Below are 17,208 nucleotides of genomic sequence, written 5' to 3'. Positions count from 1 at the left end.
TTAAGGCTTCCAAACTGCCTGAGTCCCATCTGTGATCATGCCACATCTGAAAGTTTGTGTCCATTCCTGCTGCCAACTTATTAATGATCTAGCTATTTATGGGTGTTCTATCCTTTGTTTATTCCACTAGATTTAATAGCCTGTAAATACCTGTAAATGCCCTGGGCCTGCCCTGAGCAAGGCAGGTAGTGTATGATATAGGACCTTTACTAATCTGGAAACGGTCTGCTTCTGTACTGTGGTGGGTGGTATTGGGTATAGAACAGTCATTCTACTAACTCAGTGGTTAGTTTTTTAGGCTAGGACCATGGGGCAGTGCCATATTGCTTTCTCTGGGGAACAGTTATTCATTGTGGATGGCTATCCTTACCCATGAGAGGTATTAGAGGGAATAGTGTGCTAGGAATGATGTCTGGGATGTTACCATCTTCTCTAAAAAGACTCCCTAATTAATCAACTCCTTGTTTTCCCCATGAGTATCATCCTTTTAATGTTCAGTAGAGAAAAATCACCTTCCAGAGGGTAAGAGATGGCTGTCATTTGCAAAAAGTATGACTACTCTCATGGCTTCTGAGGAAATGGAAAAAGCTAGGATCAGTGAGGAAAGGCATGGACTTAAAGCCAGTCATGAGCATGAAGCACATTCGTGATGGAGTGCTAGAGGATTCTTGCCATTTGCATTGAACATCTGCTTTCCAGCTTCCATTTTAGTTATGTAGACATACCAGAATGAGTTAACTTGGGTGGAATCTCAAATCATTCCTTTTGGGGGTAGGATATGCCAGAACGGCCTGATATAGGGATATGAACAGGCATCTCAGGTGAGAAATCTGTGTCGCTTACTTTATTCCCCATTAAAAACCTGCATTCTTGTTATTTACATGGGCTTTCTTCTCCCTTTCTCCATTCCCCTTTGTATCTGGTATCTGTCTCTTCCCTCGATTCTTCCTTCTTTCCCAGGTGTGTTTGATAACTGCTCCCACACTGTCAGTGACAAAGGCTGGGCCCTGGGGATCCGCTCAGGGAAGGACAAGGGAAAGCGGGATGCTCGCTTCTTCTTCTCCCTCTGCACCGACCGCGTGAAGAAAGCCACCATCTTGATTAGCCACAGTCGCTACCAACCAGGCACATGGACCCATGTGGCAGCCACTTACGATGGACGGCACATGGCCCTGTATGTGGATGGCACTCAGGTGGCTAGCAGTCTAGACCAGTCTGGTCCCCTGAACAGCCCCTTCATGGCATCTTGCCGCTCTTTGCTCCTGGGGGGAGACAGCTCTGAGGATGGGCACTATTTCCGTGGACACCTGGGCACACTGGTTTTCTGGTCGACCGCCCTGCCACAAAGCCATTTTCAGCACAGTTCTCAGCATTCAAGTGGGGAGGAGGAAGCGACTGACTTGGTCCTGACAGCGAGCTTTGAGCCTGTGAACACAGAGTGGGTTCCCTTTAGAGATGAGAAGTACCCACGACTTGAGGTTCTCCAGGGCTTTGAGCCAGAGCCTGAGATTCTGTCGCCTTTGCAGCCCCCACTCTGTGGGCAAACAGTCTGTGACAATGTGGAATTGATCTCCCAGTATAATGGATACTGGCCCCTTCGGGGAGAGAAGGTGATACGCTACCAGGTGGTGAACATCTGTGATGATGAGGGCCTAAACCCCATTGTGAGTGAGGAGCAGATTCGTCTGCAGCACGAGGCACTGAATGAGGCCTTCAGCCGCTACAACATCAGCTGGCAGCTGAGCGTCCACCAGGTCCACAATTCCACCCTGCGACACCGGGTTGTGCTTGTGAACTGTGAGCCCAGCAAGATTGGCAATGACCATTGCGACCCCGAGTGTGAGCACCCACTCACAGGCTATGATGGGGGTGACTGCCGCCTGCAGGGCCGCTGCTACTCCTGGAACCGCAGGGATGGGCTCTGTCACGTGGAGTGTAACAACATGCTGAACGACTTTGACGATGGAGACTGCTGCGACCCCCAGGTGGCTGATGTGCGCAAGACCTGCTTTGACCCTGACTCACCCAAGAGGTAAGGGACTGGGGTTTGGGGTGTCCTACTTGTAGGATGCATTTCTAACATCATTTTATCTGTTTGGTTTTGGAGGCAAATGTGTTCACACACTCCCTGAATAAGACGTTAATCCACCCCATCAGACAGTATTAAGCTTTTGTGAAGTGCTAGGTGTTCTGTTAGGTAATTAGGGACACAGATGACTGAGACAAGAGACAGTCCTCACAGAACTCACTGTTTGTGGGACAGAAAGCTGTGTACACAGTGTGAAGTGCACCCAAAAGCATATGCACCAGGTACTTGGGACACAGGGAAGCTGAACAACTTACTCTACCAGAGGAGGCCAGGAAATCTTCATGGAGAACAAACAAGGCATCCAGGCCTAGACACCAGTCAATACTAATTACACGTGACAATACTTCCTATAGTCTTAGCATCTTGGCAAAGTAATACAGATCTGTGAAAATGTGTTAGGTCTATTTAGTCTAAGCAGTTCAGCAGTTTCGTAAAGTTTCGTGTTACATCTCGCCACTAGTCTCCTTTAGGTGACTGGGATGTTTCACTCTTGCCCCATTAAATTCCATTCTTTGTCCGGCATCCAGAAGGATCTTTTTAAAAAGGTAAGTTGGATCCTGTCATTTCTCGTCTTAAGATTTTTTCCTCCACTGCACTCAGAATAAAATCTGAACCCCCTACCTGACACACAGCCTCTTAATGCAATCTGGCCTCTGTCTACCTCTCCATCCCCACCTACATAGCACAGCCTCACTGACTTGATTCTGTTCCATTGAACAGATCAAGCTTTTTTCTGCCCTCAGGGCTTTTATGTGCTGTTCCATCTTCTTGGAATCCTCCTTTCCTTAATATTCCCATGGTGGGCTCTCTCTTGTCATTCAAATACCTACTTAGATGTTACCACCTGGGAGGCCTTTCCTAATCCCTCAAATTAAATCTATCAATTACTGTTACATCAACTAATTTAAATTTCCTGTTTAACACTTAGTACTTCAGATAATTTGTCTTTCACATTCATGTGTTTGTCTGTTTTTCCCCTATTTGGAATATCAGCTACATGAGATCGGGGCCCTTGTCTATTCTGTTAACCACTATATTCCCAAGGCCTAGAATAGCAGCTGACATTTAGTTGTTTAAGTTGATGAATAAATGGATTTGATGTGTCTCTTGTTCTGAGACAGAAGCCTTAAGAAGATTCTCATTTGACGGCTGTTGCAGGGGTTGGACATAATAGAGGAGGGTAAGAAAGTAGGTAGGTAGCTAGTGAACTTGTTAATATGTGTATGTGGACAAGGTATCCCCAGTACACAACTGGTGCCTTTGTTCAAATTATGAAAAGGCTTACCTGACCTAGGGTACAGGGCTGGTGGGAGGTGGCAGAACAGGATCTCAGCTCCTACCCAATGTCTTGATGGCTACTTTTGTATTGGACACCATTTGTACAAGTAGTTCATGGTATCCCTGTGTGTGGGGAGTCCTCTTGATATGAGTTAACACTAATAGAGTGGCCTGTACTTCAAGCATGTGGTATCAAAAATCGAGTATACAATTTGGAATCAAGGGACATGGTTAAATTTTGGAGTCCTTGCTACTTAACTAGGTTTGCAAGTTACGCAAGTCACGTTCGGAAACTCAGAAGTCTTGTCTATAAAGTAAGGATGATTGCAGTAATACCTTGCATTATCAGTATTTTCAGATTATTTTGTGAATCAAATGAAATAAAGTATAGGAAAGTAGCTCTAAAGTTTTCAAAGCACACAAATTGTTCTAAAATAAGATTAGTTCTTATTATTAAGGCTGACAGATAGCAAGCTTTTATTTACATAATAATGCAAAGAGAACTAATCAAATTATCAGAACTATTTGTATAAGAAAATTCTGTTTGGAACAATGAGAACACATGGACACAGGGAGGGGAACATCACATACCGGGGTCTGTCATAGGCTGGGGGGCTAGGGGAAGGATAGCATTAGGAGAAACACCTAATGTAGATGATGGGTCGATGGGTGCAGCAAACCACCATGGCACGTGTGTACCTATGTAACAAACCTGCACGTTCTGCACATGTATCCCAGAACTTAAAGTACAATTTTAAAAAAAAAAGAAGAAAAGAAAATTGTGTTTGGGTTTGGTTTTTAGATTTTGGTAACCTTAAGCAGAAGCTAAACCTCACTAACAGCAGTGGTTAGCAACACTTAGGATCCCCCAGATAAATGAGAAAGTCTGGTCTCCTAGTTTATAGAAATAACCCACTGCCCTGTCTGAGAGAGCTGTCTTTCAAGGTATCCAGGTATTATTCTCCTCAGAGTTTCCCTTTATTTCTCTGACTTCCTATCACACTGCCCTTATCTGGGTGTTTATAACTTACTCACCTCACTGCCTGCAGAAGGGGAACTCACTCCTATTTATAGACCCAGTAGTGTTTTGAACCTTTATTCATAAGTGACTCTTTTACCCCCCACATATAAAACCTGCTTTGTGGAATACAAAGGAAATATTTATACTTTTTGATAGTTAAAAATACTAACTCAAAGTAAAAAAGTGCTCGTGGTTTAAAATATCAAATTATACCAAAAGACAGAAGGAAGAAAAACAGTGTCCTGCCTAACTCTTCCCCATCCTTCTCCACACTCTGTCCTTGCTCTGCACAGGTTACTATATTTATTTTTTTCACCTGTTTTTTTTTTCTGGTAGTTTCCTGTACACCTCCAAATATTATATTTATATTGCTTGGTTCATCAATTTTAAACATTATCCATTGATTTCTTATGATACAGACAAGACTAACTCTCTTACATTATCTCCTTCCTTGCCCTTGCATCCTTCCATATAATTACTATTTTTTGTTGAATCAATTGTATGTATTATAGTATTATGACTGTGAAATGTTAATTGTTGCAGAACAAAGTACTATTCTATTATTATATTTCTTTCCTTGCACAGCTTCTTCCCATTTCCAGCCCCACCCCTTGAGTCTCTATTTTTCCTTCCTTCCTTCTTTTATTCTTTCTTGATATTCTTGATTGTTTTCAAATGCTTTATTTTACCTGCTAATTTGTAGAATATATTTATGAAAATGTTCCCCTCCTCTGAGCTGTTCTAACACTAAATAAAACTCTTCTTCTTCACCCTTAAAAAAATGTTTTTACACTCCTATAGAGCTCTCCCTTCTAGTTAATTCTATTCTTTTCTTCCAGTCTTGGCCAGTTGTCTTTAGGTCTGCTGCACAGTTGTCATCCTGGGACTTCTCTTCAATGCGTTTTTTTGGGGGGGTTAGAGCTACTGTGTCCTGAATTACATGAATATCTCTTAATTTACTACCTTATTTTACTGGAAAACATCCTCAAGTAAATTTCTAAGAAAAGATGTTTCAGGTAATCTTTTTTGAAAATGCACTTCTCAGAATGATTTTATTCTGCCTTCATACAAAATTGATAGTTTGACTTGGTATAAAATTTTGGATTGAAAAATAGTCTATCTCAAACTTATGAAGAAATTCATTAATTACTTCTAGCTTCTCTTCTGATAATTGTGTGTATTTTTATAGGTGTGTGTGTGTATACATATGTACACCCATATATGTATGTATGTATGTATATATATATATATACACACACACACACAAATATATTTATATATTCTTTTAGCATCTTATCCTTAGCCTTGTTACACTAGGGATTTGTAAGATTATTTTTTAGGGATTGCCTTTTATTGTTCTTTTGTTGAACACTGTTCAATTTGGACACTTGTGCCCCTGGTCTCTGGAAAAATCTCTTAAACTGTTACTTTGATATTTCTTCATTCAGTTTTCTCTGTTCTCTTTGTTACCCCTGATACTCCTGGGGATGAATCTACTGAACTTACTCTTTTTCTCTTTTCTCTCCTACGTTCTCTTTGTTAGTTTGTTCTACTTTTTTTTTTTTTGAGATTTCTTTGAGTCTGTCTTTCAATGCTTTTATTTACTTTTATATTTTAGCAATCATACTTTAAAAACCTTCTTATTCTTTGATTATTTTTAATATAATCTTAAAAATTTTTAAGATAAGCATTTTCAAAGATAAAAATGTGATTCATTTGGAATTTTTTTGTGTGTGTTATATCCGATGCATCTGAAGTCAACTTTTCTTTTTTTTATTATATTTTAAATTCATGACTATCCTTTATGCTGGTGACTTTCCTTAAATGTCTAATGCTTATTCACAGTAGAAACCACACTTTTAAATCTCTACCTATGACGATCTAAGAAAGAATAATTATCTATGAATTTTCTCTTTTGAAAAAAAGAAATTTGAAGGCAGAAACATAGAGGAGGAGAGAGGTTTTCTTTCTTCTCAGCTCTCTTATACTTATTTTGTGTGTAGGTCTTTTCTGCCTTCCCTATCCTATTTTTTTGTGTTGAATCTTTATTATTAAAAATATTAATTTTTTATGACTCTTGGCAAAAGCAATATTTTGAAAAATCATTATTTATCAAGCTTCTGTGATGTGCCAGGCATGGTAAGGTAAGCAGAGGGACACACGTAAAGACTATGGAAAGGATAAGGGCTAACGATTTGGAGGAGAAGTTCAGTAATTTTATCTGAATTCTCTGGGTTTAAATCCAGGCTGAGGCATTAAAAGCAGAACATGGGGTGTGGCTTTTCTTTGTCATGGCTTAGATTGCCTGAAAGGACTTTTGATTCATAGAGATATAGATCTTTGGGTTTCCATGAGGTTCTGTGACTTGGTGGAGTTAGTCTCTGAACTAGATTAGCTTTGTAGAGCCTCCCTATTATTACAATTAAATCACAGAGCTCAAGCTCACAATTCCATTATACTGTTACTCTGAAGGGACTCAACTTTGAGAAATGCTTTGCGAGTCATCTATTGAGTGGAGTGCTCCAGGCACAGAGTCTTTCCACTCACAGTGGAAGCACCTTCGACTGTTGAGGGAGAGTAGTAGAAAGTGGGGGACAGACCTACAAATAGGTCACTAACATTCGAATGCAAGGGTTGATGTATGAACAACTCTCCTCACTTCCCAAATCCTGTTCAATCTTCCTGCTATGGTTCCAATGTGTCTCCCAAAGTTCTTATTTCCTGCTATGGTTCCAATGTGTCTCCCAAAGTTCATATGTTAGAAATTTAATCCCTGAAGCAACAGTGTTGAGAGGTGAAAATGTTAAGAGATACTTAGGTCATGAGAGCTCTGCCCTCATGAATGGATTAATGCTGTTATCACAGGAGTGAGTTTCTGATAAAAAGATGAGTTTGCTACCCCTCTGTCATGTCTGCTTTCTTGCACTTCTGTCTTCTGCAATGTGATGATGAAGCAAGAGGACCTTCACTAGATGCAGGCCTCTCGAGCTTGGACTTTACAGCCTCCAGAACTGCAGGAAATTAATCTCTTTTTTTCATCAATTACCCACTCTCATGTATTCTGCTATGGCAGCACAAAACAAACAAAGATGCATTCCTACCACCCCCAGCAAGAAACCAGAAATCTAGCCCAAAGTAGTTCCTCTCCCAAACGCTCTGAGAGGAGAGAGAGCCTGACGAATCCAGCATCAAACATCTGTAACCCAGATGGGCCTATCAAAGGGAGAGTACTTATCAAGCTCTGGACTGGTCAGGAGGAGATATGAATTACAGATACATTACCCAGCCAGTTGAACAGACTTACCAAGATAAAGGAACTTGGAACTAGGCAGGGCTACATAAGCCAGATGTCTATTTCTACATAGTAGCTGCCCTGAGAGATGATCTGCGAGAGTTAAGGGAAGGAAGGGTGTTGAGTGTCCACTTCAGTAAAATCACAAATGTCATTGACTATTCCCTATGGTACATACTAGGGAGCTCAGCCCAAAGGAATTTCTGTACCCTCAGGGGAATTTGTCTTCCCTGACCTTTGCAGGCTTCAGCTTCTTTTTGGTTATTAATTGTTTCTGTCACATTTCTCCCTAAAATTATGTCTCAGAGTTACAGTTCTTTGCTGCTGCACCTACTTTCCATCCCATGCTTTCTCTCCTTTTCGCAATAGAGTTGAGCAAGTATTTCATTAAATCTGGAACTCTGCTTGTCTCTCTTTTTTGGTTTCTATATCTCAGATCTCATAATATTGCTATAATGTGGAGAAAAGTCTCCAAATAAAAACAAATGGTTGAACAAGGCATCAATCATCTAGTGTCTGACCATGCTCTGAAGCAGACAATGGGGATACTGTATATTTGTTTTCTCTATATTTGTTTCTGAAGCCTGTGATGGGCTAATTTCTGAAGCCTGTGATGGGCTAACATCTCTATGTGTTGGCAACTCATTGTCTCTTCTTTGCCTCATTCCCTGAGGTTTCACTGGGGAGTCTGAGGGCAGAGGACTCTTATACATAGCAAGGCTTGCCCATGGCACACTCCCCTCTAAAGAAGTCCTCAAGAGGGTGGCTGGGAATTGTCCTGGGGGATATGGCAGAGAGTGGGGTCTGCAGGTATACAATAGAAAGGGTGTATCTTGGGACAGGAAGGTAGAGGCACATGGCATCAAAGGGAACAGGTGGAGAAGTTGGTGCTGCACAGACCTGGATGCTTTGGATTAGCTGTGCTTTGCTCACCCACACTTGGAGGCTGTTGAGCCAAAGGCATGGTCAGGCTGGGCCCTTGCAGTGGCTGGTCTGTTAAACATCAGCCAGGCTTCATTATAGGTTTCTTTTGAAGTTGAGATTCAAAGTTCCCTGAAGCCAAAAAAAACACACGCAGGGAAAATAAGCGTAAGGGGTAGAAGAGGGCAGGAAGAAAAGAAGTGGAGGAGAAATTTTAAAACTAAACAGCAAAAAAAACTGCCAGTTCCCTCACTTCAAAATTCACAGGCAGTGTGAACTCTAGAGCAAGTGTCACCTTCTCATGGTCACGTCAACTGGCAATGGGAATAGAAGGAAAGAAATAAGAGGAGGTTCCATAGATAAGCACAATAAGTTTACCTACAAATAGAAATGTCTCCTGTTTATTTTCCTATAAGCCAGTTTCTCCACAGTTCCAATAGGCACCGTATTATGGAGCAAATGAAATCCACAGTTTCTCTGTTCACCTGGCTTGTGGACTTTCCTCCTCAGGTGAGTGGGGGGGTGGGGAGTGGTGACTGTTTTTCTCCTTTTCATAGTTTATTTCTAGCCAAATAGACAGACTTGTGAGTGAGCCATGTAGTCTGTCTGGGTTAAAAATATTTCCTTTTGGGGAGGAGCCAAGATGGCCGAATAGGAACAGCTCTGGTCTACAGCTCCCAGCGTGAGCGACGCAGAAGACGGGTGATTTCTGCATTTCCATCTGAGGTACCGGGTTCATCTCACTAGGGAGTGCCAGACAGTGGGCGCAGGCCAGTGGGTGCGCGCACCGTGCACGAGCCGAAGCAGGGCGAGGCATTGCCTTAACTGGGAAGCGCAAGGGGTCAGGGAGTTCCCTTTCCGAGTCAAAGAAAGGGGTGAGGGACGCACCTGGAAAATCGGGCCACTCCCACCCGAATATTGCGCTTTTCAGACCAGCTTAAAAAACAGCGCACCACGAGACTATATCCCACACCTGGCTCGGAGGGTCCTACGCCCACGGAATCTCGCTGATTGCTAGCACAGCAGTCTGAGATCAAACTGCAAGGCAGCAGCGAGGCTGGGGGAGGGGCGCCCGCCATTGCCCAGGCTTGCTTAGGTAAACAAAGCAGCCCCAAAGCTCGAACTGGGTGAAGCCCACCACAGCTCAAGGAGGCCTGCCTGCCTCTGTAGGCTCCACCTCTGGGGGCAGGGCACAGACAAACAAAAAGACAGCAGTAACCTCTGCAGACTTAAATGTCCCTGTCTGACAGCTTTGAAGAGAGCAGTGGTTCTCCCAGCACGCAGCTGGAGATCTGAGAACGGGCAGACTGCCTCCTCAAGTGGGTCCCTGACCCCTGACCCCCCAGCAGCCTAACTGGGAGGCACCCCCCGCAGGGGCACACTGACACCTCACACGGCAGGGTATTCCAACAGACCTGCAGCGGAGGGTCCTGTCTGTTAGAAGGAAAACTAACAAACAGAAAGGACATCCACACCGAAAACCCATCTGTACATCACCATCATCAAAGACCAAAAGTAGATAAAACCACAAAGATGGGGAAAAAACAGAACAGAAAAACTGGAAACTAAAACGCAGAGCGCCTCTCCCCCTCCAAAGGAACGCAGTTCCTCACCAGCAACAGAACAAAGCTGGATGGAGAATGATTTTGACGAGCTGAGAGAAGAAGGCTTCAGACGATCAAATTACTCTGAGCTACGGGAGGACATTCAAACCAAAGGCAAAGAAGTTGAAAACTTTGGAAAAAATTTAGAAGAATGTATAACTAGAATAACCAATACAGAGAAGTGCTTAAAGGAGCTGATGGAGCTGAAAACCAAGGCTCGAGAACTACGTGAAGAATGCAGAAGCCTCAGGAGCCGATGCGATAAACTGGAAGAAAGGGTATCAGCAATGGAAGATGAAATGAATGAAATGAAGTGAGAAGGGAAGTTTAGAGAAAAAAGAATAAAAAGAAATGAGCAAAGCCTCCAAGAAATATGGGACTATGTGAAAAGACCAAATCTACGTCTGATTGGTGTACCTGAAAGTGATGCGGAGAATGGAACCAAGTTGGAAAACACTCTGCAGGATATTATCCAGGAGAACTTCCCCAATCTAGCAAGGCAGGCCAACGTTCAGATTCAGGAAATACAGAGAATGCCACAAAGATACTCCTCGAGAAGAGCAACTCCAAGACACATAATTGTCAGATTCACCAAAGTTGAAATGAAGGAAAAAATGTTAAGGGCAGCCAGAGAGAAAGGTCGGGTTACCCTCAAAGGGAAGCCCATCAGACTAACAGCGGATCTCTCGGCAGAAACCCTGCAAGCCAGAAGAGAGTGGGTGCCAATATTCAACATTCTTAAAGAAAAGAATTTTCAACCCAGAATTTCATATCCAGCCAAACTAAGCTTCATAAGTGAAGGAGAAATAAAATCCTGTCCAGACAAGCAAATGCTGAGAGATTTTGTCACCACCAGGCCTGCCCTAAAAGAGCTCCTGAAGGAAGCGCTAAACATGGAAAGGAGCAACCGGTACCAGCTGCTGCAAAATCATGCCAAAATGTAAAGACCATCAAGACTAGGAAGAAACTGCATCAACTAACGAGCAAAATCACCAGCTAACATCATAATGACAGGATCAAATTCACACATAACAATAATAACTTTAAATGCAAATGGACTAAATTCTCCAATTAAAAGACACAGACTGGCAAGTTGGATAAAGAGTCAAGACCCATCAGTGTGCTGTATTCAGGAAACCCATCTCATGTGCAGAGACACACATAGGCTCAAAATAAAAGGATGGAGGAAGATCTACCAAGCAAATGGAAAACAAAAAAAGGCAGGGGTTGCAATCCTAGTCTCTGATAAAACAGACTTTAAACCAACAAAGATCAAAAGAGACAAAGAAGGCCATTACATAATGGTAAAGGGACCAATTCAACAAGAGGAGCTAACTATCCTAAATATATATGCACCCAATACAGGAGCACCCAGATTCATAAAGCAAGTCCTGAGTGACCTACAAAGAGACTTAGACTCCCACACATTAATAATGGGAGACTTTAACACCCCACTGTCAACATTAGACAGATCCACGAGACAGAAAGTCAACACGGATACCCAGGAATTGAACTCAGCTCTGCACCAAGCGGACCTAATAGACATCTACAGAACTCTCCACCCCAAATCAACAGAATATACATTTTTTTCAGCACCACATCACACCTATTCCAAAATTGACCACATAGTTGGAAGTAAAGCTCTCCTCAGCAAATGTAAAAGAACAGAAATTATAACAAACTATCTCTCAGACCACAGTGCAATCAAACTAGAACTCAGGATTAAGAATCTCACTCAAAGCCGCTCAACTACATGGAAACTGAACAACCTGCTCCTGAATGACTACTGGGTACATAACGAAATGAAGGCAGAAATAAAGATGTTCTTTGAAACCAACGAGAACAAAGACACAACATACCAGAATCTCTGGGACGCATTCAAAGCAGTGTGTAGAGGGAAATTTATAGCACTAAATGCCCACAAGAGAAAGCAGGAAAGATCCAAAATTGACACCCTAACATCACAATTAAAAGAACTAGAAAAGCAAGAGCAAACACATTCAAAACCTAGCCGAAGGCAAGAAATAACTAAAATCAGAGCAGAACTGAAGGAAATAGAGACACAAAAAACCCTTCAAAAAATCAATGAATCCAGGAGCTGGTTTTTTGAAAGGATCAACAAAATTGATAGACTGCTAGCAAGACTAATAAAGAAAAAAAGAGAGAAGAATCAAATAGACACAATAAAAAATGATAAAGGGGATATCACCACCGATCCCACAGAAATAAAAACTACCATCAGAGAATACTACAAACACCTCTACGCAAATAAACTAGAAAATCTAGAAGAAATGGATACATTCCTCGACACATACACTCTCCCAAGACTAAACCAGGAAGAAGTTGAATCTCTGAATAGACCAATAACAGGAGCTGAAATTGTGGCAATAATCAATAGTTTACCAACCAAAAAGAGTCCAGGACCAGATGGATTCACAGCCGAATTCTACCAGAGGTACAAGGAGGAACTGGTACCATTCCTTCTGAAACTATTCCAATCAATAGAAAAAGAGGGAATCCTCCCTAACTCATTTTATGAGGCCAACATCATTCTGATACCAAAGCCTGGCAGAGACACAACCAAAAAAGAGAATTTTAGACCAATATCCTTGATGAACATTGATGCAAAAATCCTCAGTAAAATACTGGCAAACCGAATCCAGCAGCACATCAAAAAGCTTATCCACCATGATCAAGTGGGCTTCATCCCTGGGATGCAAGGCTGGTTCAATATACGCAAATCAATAAATGTAATCCAGCATATAAACAGAGCCAAAGACAAAAACCACATGATTATCTCAATAGATGCAGAAAAAGCCTTTGACAAAATTCAACAACCCTTCATGCTAAAAACTCTCAATAAATTAGGTATTGATGGGATGTATTTCAAAATAATAAGAGCTATCTATGACAAACCCACAGCCAATATCATACTGAATGGGCAAAAACTGGAAGCATTCCCTTTGAAAACTGGCACAAGACAGGGATGCCCTCTCTCACCGCTCCTATTCAACATAGTGTTGGAAGTTCTGGCCGGGGCAATCAGGCAGGAGAAGGAAATAAAGGGTATTCAATTAGGAAAAGAGGAAGTCAAATTGTCCCTGTTTGCAGACGACATGATTGTTTATCTAGAAAACCCCATCGTCTCAGCCCCAAATCTCCTTAAGCTGATAAGCAACTTCAGCAAAGTCTCAGGATACAAAATCAATGTACAAAAATCACAAGCATTCTTATACACCAACAACAGACAAACAGAGAGCCAAATCATGAGTGAACTCCCATTCACAATTGCTTCAAAGAGAATAAAATACCTAGGAATCCAACTTACAAGGGATGTGAAGGACCTCTTCAAGGAAAACTACAAACCACTGCTCAAGGAAATAAAAGAGGATACAAACAAATGGAAGAACATTCCATGCTCATGGGTAGGAAGAATCAATATTGTGAAAATGGCCATACTGCCCAAGGTAATTTACAGATTCAATGCCATCCCCATCAAGCTACCAATGCCTTTCTTCACAGAATTGGAAAAAACTACTTTAAAGTTCATATGGAACCAAAAAAGAGCCCGCATCGCCAAGTCAATCCTAAGCCAAAAGAACAAAGCTGGAGGCATCACACTACCTGACTTCAAACTATACTACAAGGCTACAGTAACCAAAACAGCATGGTACTGGTACCAAAACAGAGATATAGATCAATGGAACAGAACAGAGCCCTCAGAAATAACGCCGCATACCTACAACTATCTGATCTTTGACAAACCTGAGAAAAACAAGCAATGGGGAAAGGATTCCCTATTTAAGAAATGGTGCTGGGAAAACTGGCTAGCCATATGTAGAAAGCTGAAACTGAATCCTTTCCTTACACCTTATACAAAAATCAATTCAAGATGGATTAAAGATTTAAACGTTAGACCTAAAACCATAAAAACCCTAGAAGAAAACCTAGGCATTACCATTCAGGACATAGGCATGGGCAAGGACTTCATGTCCAAAACACCAAAAGCAATGGCAACAAAAGCCAAAATTGACAAATGGGATCTAATTCAACTAAAGAGCTTCTGCACAGCAAAAGAAACTACCATCAGAGTGAACAGGCAACCTACAACATGGGAGAAAATTTTCGCAACCTACTCATCTGACAAAGGGCTAATATCCAGAATCTACAATGAACTCAAACACATTTACAAGAAAAAAACAAACAACCCCATCAAAAAGTGGGCGAAGGACATGAACAGACACTTCTCAAAAGAAGACATTTATGCAGCCAAAAAACACATGAAAAAATGCTCATCATCACTGGCCATCAGAGAAATGCAAATCAAAACCACTATGAGATATCATCTCACACCAGTTAGAATGGCGATCATTAAAAAGTCAGGAAACAACAGGTGCTGGAGAGGATGTGGAGAAATAGGAACACTTTTACACTGTTGGTGGGACTGTAAACTAGTTCAAGCATTGTGGAAGTCAGTGTGGCGATTCCTCAGGGATCTAGAACTAGAAATACCATTTGACCCAGCCATCCCATTACTGGGTATATACCCAAATGACTATAAATCATGCTGCTATAAAGACACATGCACACGTATGTTTATTGCGTCATTATTCACAGTAGCAAAGACTTGGAAGCAACCCAAATGTCCAACAATGATAGACTGGATTAAGAAAATGTGGCACATATACACCATGGAATACTATGCAGCCATAAAAAATGATGAGTTCATGTCCTTTGTAGGGACATGGATGAAATTGGAAATCATCATTCTCAGTAAACTATCGCAAGAACAAAAAACCAAACACCGCATATTCTCACTCATAGGTGGGAATTGAACAATGAGATCACATGGACACAGGAAGGGGAATATCACACTCTGGGGACTGTGGTGGGGTGGGGGGAGGGGGGAGGGATAGCATTAGGAGATATACCTAATGCTAGATGACGAGTTAGTGGGTGCAGCGCACCAGCATGGCACATGTATACATATGTAACTAACCTGCACAATGTGCACATGTACCCTAAAACTTAAAGTATAATTTAAAAAAAAAAAGTTTTTTCATGAAAAAAAAAAATTTCCTTTTAGAAATTTTTCCAGAGAGACCCCAGTCTCCAACTACACTCAGTTATTCAAAATACTTCGGCTTTTTCCTAGGAGTTGGGGTGCTAGCCCTGGGGCCTTGGCCAGATGCCAATCTGTTTCAGATGATTTCACTTACAGGTTCCTTCCTAGAATTTAAGCCTAAGAGTTTGAAAGACAGCTGCACACTTACACATTTTTCTTTGTCTTGGACTCTGGTTTGTAATTACTTCAGTGACTGGATATAAATGAAATCTTGTTGGTAGGTCTTCCCCTAACCAGGCCCTCTTTCCCTTGATGTCAGAGTTGTAGAGTGGGTAGTGGGCGGGACATGTAGTTAGGGTGGCCGTCAGGGGTTTTTCTGAGGTTCCATCAGAGCACCAGCCTCTGGAGGAAGCTCCTGATCTATTATTAATTTCAACTTCAAGGTTTCTCTCACTTCTTACCCAGAGCGCTGTCCAATGGTTGTGGATCTGATTTCCAGAGACAAACACTTAAATAACTACTACTTATCCTTCAAGTCTCAACTAGGATGCACATTCCTCCTTCTTGGAAGCATTCTGTTGCCCTCAAATACAAATTAGCTACCTCATTTGTATCACTTCTCATCCCCCTATAGCCACCACCCTAATCCAGGTCCCCATCTTCACTCATCCGGATTATTGCAATAGTCTTTTAACTGGTCTCCCACTTTTGCCCTTGCACTGTTGCCCCGAGTCTATTTTTAACATAGCAATCAGAGTAATCCTATTAGGGTATAACTCAGATCAAGTCATTCCTCTCCCCCTAATTCTCCAGCAGCTTACCAGCTTATTCAGAATCAAAGCCAACAGCATGACTCTGATCTATAGGGTCATATAGCATCAGTCATTTCTGTGGCCTCACCTCTTACCATGCTCCTTATTGCACTCCAGCCACACTGGCCTTCTGACTTGCCAGATGTACTCCTACTGCATGATCTTTTCAGTGGCTTTTCACTTTTCTGGAATATTCTTCCTCCAGATTTCTACACAGCTAACTTTCCCACTTTCTTCTGGTCTTTTTTCAAAGTCGGTTTCTAGGTGAGGCCTTCCCTGGAGACCTCACGTAAAATTGTACACATTGTCTTGGCTCTTTATGGTTTCTTCCCCTGCTTTATTTTTCTTTTTAGAATTTATCACAAACATGCTATTTTGTTTATTTTGCTTAATATTCATTTTCTCCACTAGAAAGTAAATTCTACGAGGGAAGGGGTTTTTATACGTTTGGGCGACTCTCATACTATAACACCTACAACAGCAAAAGGAACAGACTAAGTATTCAATAAATAATTGTTAAAAAAAAGGAATGTTCTTACTCTAGTACAGTGGTTGGCAAACTATGGACCATGGATCACATCTGGCCTATCACGTGTTTTTGTAAATAAAATTATTTTGGAATACAGTTACACTCACTTGTTTACATATTGTCTATGGCTGCTTTCATGTGGCAGAGTTGTGCAGTTAAAACAAAGACCACGTGGCCCACAAAGCCTAAAATATTTACTATCTGGCCCTTTATGAAAAAAACTGCCAACCCCTGCTTAAATACATATTTATCATACCATACTGTAACTTCCCATTCTTGTCTGTCTCTTGCACAAGACTTTAGTTTCTTTGTTCACAGTTCTTGGAACACATTTGATATTTTAAAAATGAATTAGTGTATACATATAAAAATATATCTGTATGTAGATGGAAAACCAATGACATGACAATGTAGGGCAAGGGTTTTAGTAGAGTAAAAATTTACAGGCAGAGGATACTACTATGTATGGAAAAAGAAGGGTATTCAGAGACTACACTATAGTAAACTTTTCTACTGGTCTCATTGCTATGGTAGCGTTGCCCCATTTAGATCTAGTAAGTAAAATAACTGACAATACTCATGGAAGTGTGAACATGT

The 17,208-nt window shown here is 41.5% G+C and overlaps 1 protein-coding gene across 1 annotated transcript in view; it reads left to right on the top strand.

Moving 5' to 3' along the window:
* PAPPA2 (pappalysin 2) overlaps positions 1-17,208 on the top strand; it is a 642,477-nt gene that overhangs the window by 381,395 nt on the left and 243,874 nt on the right. The window contains exon 7 of the mRNA XM_055111171.2: positions 961-2,032. Within this exon, the coding sequence (XP_054967146.2) occupies positions 961-2,032 (1,072 nt within the window). The remainder of the gene's footprint in view (positions 1-960; positions 2,033-17,208) is intronic.

The sequence above is a fragment of the Pan paniscus genome, chromosome 1 (assembly GCF_029289425.2).
Source record: "Pan paniscus chromosome 1, NHGRI_mPanPan1-v2.0_pri, whole genome shotgun sequence".
Classification (NCBI taxonomy): Eukaryota; Metazoa; Chordata; class Mammalia; order Primates; family Hominidae; genus Pan; species Pan paniscus.
The sequence above is the reverse complement of the archived record's forward strand: the minus strand, read 5'-3'. Positions and strand labels throughout refer to the sequence as shown.